Raw genomic sequence first — 9,939 nt, forward strand, 5'->3', positions numbered from 1 at the left:
AAAAATGATAGCTAGTATTGCTTTAAATTTGAAAATTTTAGGGGCGGGGGCGCCGGCTGCACCCCCCCCCCTTAATTAAATCTGCTTTCCCCTTTGTGTGTGCCCAGAACATCAATAAGTTACCCAATTTCCCAAGGAACTTAGTTTTGTTTCTGTCAACTTGAGCTATGTTGGGCCCAATTCCTAACACATCTGAACGACATTGTTAAAATCTTTAGACCATGAGTATCTCTTCACATGGCCTTAAAATTTCAAAAAAGGTATTACAAATATCTTAAATTTTCAGCAGAGTTTTACATTGACACATTTCACATGGAATAGTGCAGTTTATTGGAGAAGACGTACCAACTGTTTGTAATAACGTGGTCTACTACCAAATGCTGTATAGATGGAAAAAATAAGATGATAAATGAACTGGAAGAAAATCTCAAAATCCCTTAATATTTAATACCAGATCAGCTGATAAATCGTAGAGTAATAAAACAAAAGTGACACAAAACTTTAATCTACATTTATTATAATGGAAAATAAAAATAAAATGGATTTGACTGGATTGGTAAAATACTGCTTTATCTGAAGAAAAGAAGAAAACACAATAAACCAATGAACACACAGAATTATGACATGAATAATATCAACTGGCAATTGACATTCACTCGTCTTTTTCTTTTGTATAATTATTAAAATATGTGTACCTGTAACAACTTAATACTAACCGAGATTGATCTCCATCGCTGTCTAGAGCATTCACATCTAATCTATCTGGTACTGGCACTTGCAGAAGCATGACTGGAAGCACTGGCTGAACTTCCATTTCCGCTTGAAGATGCATGTGAACTGCTGGACGCATGGCTTTGGCTGTCGCCATTTCCTGCGAATGCAGATGCTGAGCTGTGCGACTCGGCAAAACTTGAGCCATGACCTTTGGCGCTAGCGCTAGCGCCACTTGACGCTTGGCTGTGACCTCGTCCCTGTCCACTTGTGAAAGCAGATGCACCACTTTGGGATTTAGCAAAACTGGATCCAAATCCACTGGAGCCCGCCTTAGCTTGACTGGCAGCACTGCTCCGACTTCCACCAAATCCGTCCGAGAAAGCAGACCCTGCACTGCGTGACTCGGCAAAGTTTGATCCAAATCCACTAGACCCCGCCCTGGCACCACTTGATGCAGCACTATGGCTTCCACCATTTGCAGCAGCAGCAGCGCCGCTACCAGATTCAGCAAAATTTGAACCAAAACCATTGGAACCAACTGATGCAGATGATCCACTTGCGGCGTGGGATTCTTCTACTCCAAACTGACTGCCAGATCTACTGCCGCCTTCAGACCCACCCCATTGTCTTCCCGAGCGTTCTGAACCCTTGGAATTCCATACTTGCTCCGAACCTCCCTGGGAGCCTTCACTCCATTGTGAGCTGCCAGATTGCTGAAATCCCCCGGAACTCCTGTGACTCTGAGATCCTCCTGAGGAACCCTCCCTCCATTGTCTTCCTGAATGATCTGATCCCCCGGAGCTCCGCGTATTCTCTGAACCTCTTTGTGAATTTTCTCCCCATTGCCTTCCTGATTGTTCCGAATCCCCGGAGCTCCATCTTCGGCCCGAGCCTCCCTCAGAGCCTTCACTCCATTGTGAACTGCCAGACTGTTGAAATCCCCCAGAACCCCCTTGACCCTGTGATGATCCAGTTGAACCTTCGCTCCACTGTCTTCCTGAATGCTCTGATCCCTCGGATGTCTGGCTTCTCTCTGAACCTCTTTGCGAATTTTCGCTCCACTGAGACTGAGATTCCGAATCGTCAGAACTTTGGCTTTTCCAATTTCCACCGGAAGTTCTTTGAGAATTGAGACTTTCTTCAGCTCCAGCTGCACCACCTGACGATGAGCCCCACTCTGTGCTCCAGAATTTATTAGACCCAGGTTTACTACCCCATTCCTTTTTCCATGCTTTGCCACCATCTGATCCGACGGACCAGCTTCCACTTCCAGACTGCCCAGATCCCCCCGATGACCCCCACTTCTTCTCAGATCTTCTCTCAGATCCTGACGCAGACCCCTTTGACCATTGGCCCCCAGATTTCTGATGTGATCCCTGTGACCCGCTAGACGATTCTTCCCTCCACGCGGCCTGTGATCCCTGGGAACCACCTGAAGAACTTTCCCATTGAGATCCCTGTCCTCCCTGGGAGCTCCACTCACTTTGATGACCACCAGCCGCACCACTCTCCTTTGACCACTTACTACCGCTTGATTTTTCCCATGCCTTTTGTTCGGAGGTTACGACCTTGGACGATGAACCCTTTTCAGTTGACCACTCCTTCCCTATCGTGCGGCCACCAGAATCTATAATTTATATATACATATATATCCATTCCTGTTCATGTAAGTCTTTTAAGTTCATGATATATCTCATAAATACTCGTTTTCATCAAGTTACTAGTATCTTAATGTCAACATTCATAATTTGATAAAAATCTTTCTAAAGGTAAACAAAACCTCAACTTACGTATGATTCCGCACAGAGAGATTTCCACCAGTATCGCAAGGCAGAGAACTACACGCATCATTTTGGATTTCGTGTTGTGATCTTGTAAGTTCGGGGATCCCTTATATACATCTCCAAAGTTCTAATGTATACAAGAATGTACCAACACTGCACTTTGCATATAAACATTTCCTTAAAACATGTACACTTGTGTCAAATGCACAAACGGCACAATTTAAAAAAGTCTAACAAACTCTTTTCAGAAAACGATATAGGTTCACGAGGAAAATCTGAAGAAAATGTCATTAACTTGTCTAACCGTTGTGTTCATCAAGTTGAAAGATTAATTATTTATTTGTAAGCAAACGAAATTTTACATAAGGTGTGTTTTCGTGAAAAGCAGTTTATGACACTAACTGCCAAATTGACAGGTCCTCTAATGCAGGCAGTATCGAAATGGACAAATTAGCATGCTATAAATGAAAATTCTAATAATTAAGTTTGAGAATGTCATTGAAATGCATAGGACAAATACGTTGTATATACCAGCCTTTTACTCGTAACATATGATAAATTTTAATATATTTTCTAGAAATCCCCCTTTGTTATTATTTTTCCTATAAAAGAAATAGGGTATTTTCTTCTATAGATTTAATTTTTTAAAAACTTGCGAGGTGTTTCAAAACATCGACGATTTTCCTTTATATTTCTCTTTACCTAATTCTGCTCATGAATGTACTTAACTTTCAGTTAAAGAGATATGATGTTGTTATATTTAGTGACATTGTCATCTTTTATTTTCACAATCTCAATCGATTTCTAAACAAGTTGCATTCATTCACTCTCCATTGGATTTCTATTAAAGTTACATATACTCTCTACTGATTTCTAGAAAGGTTACATAGATTTACTCTCAATTGATTTCTAGAAATGTTACATAAATTTATTCTCAAATGTTTTCTAAAAAGGTTCACTCAATTCATTCCTTAAAAGGTTACATAAATTTACTCAAAACTGATTTCTAGGAATGTTACATAAATTCACTCTTAATTAAATGATTTCTAGAAATGTTAAGTAACTTTATTCTCAATATAGCATCGGTCGCATTTCCCTTCCATTTGTTCCCCTTTCAAACCTAGCTATTATCAACAACAAAACGAACAACGGTACTAAAAAGCTGGTCTTGTTATCAAAAATGTTTGTGGCACTTTTCAAACACTATTCTATGTTGTTAAAGCCCCATTAATTTGTAGCCGATGAAGATCAATTAAATCACGTGACTTACATGTTAATCCCTGGAGCGAGTTCATCGCGGAGCTTCAGAGTTTCTTAAACTAGATTATCATACCTCTACTGATTTTTTAAAACTATATATATGTACATGTAAAATATTGATGAACCTGATTATCATTAGAGCGAGCACAGCTTAATTAAATTGATACGCGCATCAATTATAGCTCACATAAATTCAATTCCTTCACGCATCAATGTGGTGAAAATATTACTCGCAAAAATTAATTTTGTGATTTGATGATGTTTCATACAAAAATTGAAGTACTGCTCTCTTCAATTGATGTATTGATTCAATTAATGCGCGCATTAATTCTTTCAAAGAGAACAACAATTCAACTAAAGATTATTGTACGCATAAATTGAATTCATGGTATCAATTCTATTGAAAAGAACAATACTTCAATTATTGCGCGCAATAATTCAGAGAGCAATGTCATAATTCAATTATTGCGCGTATTAATTGAATTGATGCACGCATTAATTGAATTATTACTCTCTTCAATGGAAATTGTAACTAGCATCAATTCAATTGTTGATATCATTAAGGTTGCTCATCACACTAAAATTTTATTTAATGGCTCGTTCCAGTACCTCGCATGAAGCATGATTTCAACATCTAAAGAATGATGCAAGTTCTTGATCATTTTATATGAATTTTTTTGAGTGTTTTTTCCCGTCATCATAAGAAAGGTGTTATATTTGCCAATAGGTTATTTCAACATCCAAACTTCGCTTTGATTTGACGCATGATATAAATAACTAATAAAACCTGCGAAGAAGACTCAAATAACTGTTTTAATTTTTTTTGATGAAAAAAATATTTAAGAAAATATCAATGCTCTTTGGTTAACATCTTTTAAATCTACGACTAATCTTGTTAGATTTTGAACCAAACCTGAGAAAAATTACTGATCATGATCAAAATTGATAGAAATTACTACAATAATCACATTGTTGCTAATTCTATGCATGACCTTTCGTTTGCTACTAAAATGTTTTGTCTTGTAATCTTGACCTTGGATTTTAACCTACTTTTAAGAAAAAATAACCTAGGCAATATCCTCTGGACTGTTAAGAATTTTGTATATAGATTCCTTATGGCAAGGCCTTACATTTCATACCATATTTTTGTTTTATCTTGTGACATTGCATCATGGTTATATCATGACCCTGTAGGGCTAGGTTGGGGCCATAATATGGGGGTCAAAAAATTTTCATGTGAATAAAGATTGCAAAATATCTTTTAAACATCACAATAGCTGAACAACCACAGGACCACCGTGACTCATGTGAACGATGCGGCGCATGGACCTCTTATCATACATTATAACCAAAATTAAAGTCTTTCATATGATAAAAACAATAATCACTATGGTAATGTTGGCCCCACTATGGAATTAAAACCCCTACCCCTGGATTCATCAAACAATCTCGGTAAGGGACTACCAGCAACTTCTAAATATCCCTTCAGTTTCAATTTAGTATCAATAACATTTTTAAAAAAGATGTTACTTAAATGTTTCACATATAAACACTACATGCCAAGTTTGATCCCGCCCTGGAGTCAGAACCTCTACCCCAGGGATAATGATATTCACAATTTGGGTGAGGCTTCCTGCTTTACATGACTTTAGTTGTTTTTATTAGATGTGCATTTGTAAAGAAGACTTTTAAAAACTGGTCAATTTTTGTCCTCCCCCAAAGGCCCCAAGAGTCCTGAAGTTTATACATGTAATCTATGCCCCCTTGTCCAAAAGATGGTTCATACGAAGTTGAAAAAAAAAATTAAGATAGTCATCAAGAAGTTAGAAATGTTCACCTGTTAATGTACCACTGATGGCAAGGAACACAGACCATTAGTAATGGGTCAGTTGAGTGACTCAAACAAATATATTTGAACATCTAGTCAAGAACAACCTATCTATTCTTTTTCAAATACTTTGTTCAAACCATGACCCCTTGGGTCAGAGTGGGATCACAATAAAAATGTTATGTAGGAATGCACAAAATTGTTTAATAGTATGCAAATGGGGGGGGGGGAGTTTTCTTAAGATCCACATGTATGCATCAATTTAGAGTTAAAGTTGTAGTGTATGACACGACACGAGCCTTGTTCACATAACAAAACATGCGCTCTGTAGCTCGCTTGTTTCTTGATGACTTACATTCTTTGGTTGACCATTAGAAATAACTTAAGGTAACTCCATACTCGCAGTTTTATCTGATACAAGTTTAAATTGTGTATTTATTTCCATTCATTAGAGTTAAAACTAACAAATTATCAAATAAAATACATAGGTCATCACACTTTTTAAGATGTGAGACGTACATAATCAGAATCATATATCACCGTCAGAAAATTGCAATTTTCATTAAACAGCATTATCAAAATCTCATAAAAAATGGTTATGACGATATAGTAGCATTCATAACAATTTCATGAAACTGCATCTTCACAAAAATATACAAAATGTATGTAAAAAATAAAGGAAATCATCGCATAAAAGACTTGATAAAGAAATCAATAGAAACGGAGTTATTGCCCTTGGATTCAATATTATGAAACGTATCATTGATCATTCATCTATAACATAGACTTTTGAAATATTTTATTTTTAACAAGATTTTTTACAATAACTATAGGAAAAGACTCCAACAAAATTTATGTTCCTATCATGCATAAATCTAAATAAATCATTGATTTTGAAAAATCTGATGACATCACAGGAGGGTGGAATTACTTTAATTACACACAATAAACATTAAAAATTTGAAAATTTTCAGTTCGAATCGTGACCATTTCCCCTTCATTATGTACCAGTGTACCAAGTTTGATGTCTGTTCAGCGGACAAGACTTGGTCTACAGACTGACTGACAGATGCAAAACAAGGTGCCGCCTCTTTATCAAAGGAGGGCATAGAATACCCAGAGTAAATGGCGTTAATTGAAAACTTTCGGAAATAAACATGCCTTTCCCTGTTATCGGAAGGAAAATAATGGTCAATCTGCAAGGATGGTTGAATAGAGATTCGTCGAGATCAATCTAATTAAAATTAGGTCGTTGAATAGAGATTCGTCGACATCAATCTAATTAAAATCAGACCCTATGATCCGCTCATCTACTATCGCTACACATAGGTGTAGCGATAGATGAGCGGATCATAGGATATAATTTTAATTGTCGACAGGGGATGTTTACTCCCCGTAGGCACCTGATCCCACCTCTGGTGTGTCCAGGGATCCGTGATTGCCCAACTATCTATTTTGTATTGCTTATGGGGGTTATGAGATTGATCACTGTTCATTATCTTCACCCTTCATTGCGTCGACATTTACACATGCATGTAGGGGTTATGGATATATGTGGACATCTGGGTTAGAATGTTGGGATCAACAACACAACACCAAGGGATATGTGTGGACATTTCTGAGAGAATTAGGGTTATGTGTGGACATTTCTGAGAGAATTAGGGTTATGTGTGGACATTTCTGAGAGAATTAGGGTTATGTGTGGACATTTCTGAGAGAATTAGGGTTATGTGTGGACATTTCTGAGAGAATTAGGGTTATGTGTGGACATTTCTGAGAGAATTAGGGTTATGTGTGGACATTTCTGAGAGAATTAGGGTTATGTGTGGACATTTCTGAGAGAATTAGGGTTATGTGTGGACATTTCTGAGAGAATTAGGGTTATGTGTGGACATTTCTGAGAGAATTAGGGTTATGTGTGGACATTTCTGAGAGAATTAGGGATATGTGTGGACATTTCTGAGAGAATTAGGGTTATGTGTGGACATTTCTGAGAGAATTAGGGTTATGTATGGACATTTCTGAGAGAATTAGGGTTATGTGTGGACATTTCTGAGAGAATTAGGGTTATCTGTGGACATTTCTGAGAGAATTAGGGATATGTGTGGACATTTCTGAGAGAATTAGGGTTATGTATGGACATTTCTGAGAGAATTAGGGTTATGTGTGGACATTTCTGAGAGAATTAGGGATATCTGTGGACATTTCTGAGAGAATTAGGGATATGTGTGGACATTTCTGAGAGAATTAGGGTTATGTGTGGACATTTCTGAGAGAATTAGGGTTATGTGTGGACATTTCTGAGAGAATTAGGGATATGTGTGGACATTTCTGAGAGAGTTAGGGATTGGCTGACAAGAGACGAGGAGGGATCTATGGACAATTGTAAAATGAACAAGAGATGAGGAGACATGAATGACAATTGTGAAGTGATTAAGGATCGGCTTACCAGAGACAGATCTTTTAATATCGTGAGAAACATTTTATTTTGTGGAGTTATCGGAATAAAGGGAATATTTTCAGCAAGTGCTGATCTCTAGTATGATACAGTAGTCCCGAGTAATCGGACTGTCCGCAATCTATGGGCGAATTTATTGGTCAAAAACTAGTTTGAGTTTAGGTTCATGGTTTGAAAATAGTTTTCATTAAGTTCGAAACCTGTTTGATAGTTTAATGGTTTGGCACTAAATGGAAAGTTTCGGTTTAAAAAAACCCATCAAAAATAGCAAACATAGCACTCACGTACCTATTTGATTTCTTCATGTTATGTTATCAAGTTTGGGGTCAACTTCTCTTCATTTGCATGACCCGTGCTCAGTTCTACCAATATTCATTAAAACGGCGACAAAGGAAGGACGCTTGTGTCATGTACAAATCATGTTGAGGCAATACTTCCCTGGTATAGAATGGATGATTTCCGTGACAGATTTGGAATGAACAGACTCCGTTGAGTCCCTAGAACGTTTCTAAGTTAGTTATTTGATATATGGTGATTGAAAACCACAGTTGAAAATAATTGATTTAAGTCAAATATGTTTCTACACAGCTATTACGCTACAAAAAACAATTGCATATATATATATTTGGAGTGTGTGGGACAACAGTTGTCAATCTTGTGAAACGCATTTTGTCTGTTATATGTTCTGAATTAATTTTAATGAATTTTTCACAGCAAGGATGATACGATCATACTGTTGGAGACAAGTACCGCACACAAAACTCCTGCAGTCGCCATGTTGAACAATTAAACCACCGAAACCGCACCCGGTATCACAATATATTATTATGTCCAGTTGGACCCTAGAACTTTGACCATGGCCTCAAGTTTAATAGGGGTGATCTACTTCTATAGGATGTACCAGTGTTCCAAGTTTGGTGCCTGTCAAGTAAAGGGTTCTCAGGATATTGAGCGTTAAGTATACATGTATTCCTATGTCCAATTTGACCCTTGACATTTAACGATGTGACCTCAAAATCAATAGGGGTCATATACTCCTTAGGATGTTTCAGTGTACCAAGTTCGATATCTGTCAAACAAAGGGTCCTCAAGATATTAAATGGGTAGTATACACTTATGACCAGTTTGATTGTATGATTGATAGTATCGTCAACTGACCAGTTTCGGTGACCTTAGTGATAAACCGCGATTTTCTCATTAATCACTTGGATTAAATAAATAAATTACACACCTACCTTTAAAGTAATTAAATTCCTTTACTTTCATCCAAAAATTCCAAATTCATTGGTATGTTAATTGAATATATTTTAGTAACAAAAAAAACCAACAAAACATGTCACTTTGTGGTCCTAAAACGGTGACGTCACCTATTTCGGTGACCATTGTTTATATAGGTTTGCCAAAAGTTTGTAACTGTTAAAACGTATATATGCAGGAGGAATGTGCAACTAAACGTCAAGGAATAAAATAACATAGTGTAGAATTTTAGACTTTTAGTATACTCTATATTAATTTGAAGGTTTGATTGAAAAAGTAATAACTAAATGGGCTTATTTTTGGGGTGCTCGTGTTGATTGTTTGCATACTTTCCTTCTAGTCGTTCATTTTCGGGGGGGGGGGGGGGGCAGGGGGGGGGGATTGAAGACGTGCTCTATATATGTTTGCAAACACTACGGCGAAATAGATGACGCAATCTACACCCGGAAACGACAACGCGCACACGTAAACAAAAGGTCACCGATTCTGGCCAGTCACCGAAATAGGGCAGTCGACGATATATTGTTTAAAGTCCTGTTGAAGAATATTTCACGCATATGGAGACGTCATCATTGCCGGTGAAAGGGCCGCAAAATTTAGGCCTATGATCAACGCTTACGGCCTTTGAGCAGGGGGGA

At 37.4% G+C, this 9,939-nt stretch overlaps 1 protein-coding gene across 1 annotated transcript; it reads right to left on the reverse strand.

Annotated features, from left to right (window-relative positions):
* Positions 1-504: 504 nt before the first annotated feature.
* On the reverse strand, positions 505-9,366 carry LOC125675977 (uncharacterized transmembrane protein DDB_G0289901-like). The gene is made up of 4 exons (XM_048913846.2): positions 9,280-9,366; positions 2,505-2,625; positions 717-2,341; positions 505-573 (listed from the first exon to the last, which is right to left on the reverse strand). Exons 2-3 carry the CDS (start codon positions 2,563-2,565, stop codon positions 759-761), a joined length of 1,644 nt encoding a protein of 547 aa, XP_048769803.2. The 5' UTR covers positions 2,566-2,625; positions 9,280-9,366; the 3' UTR covers positions 505-573; positions 717-758.
* Positions 9,367-9,939: the final 573 nt, after the last annotated feature.

Source organism: Ostrea edulis, chromosome 1 (genome assembly GCF_947568905.1).
Source record: "Ostrea edulis chromosome 1, xbOstEdul1.1, whole genome shotgun sequence".
NCBI lineage: Eukaryota > Metazoa > Mollusca > Bivalvia > Ostreida > Ostreidae > Ostrea > Ostrea edulis.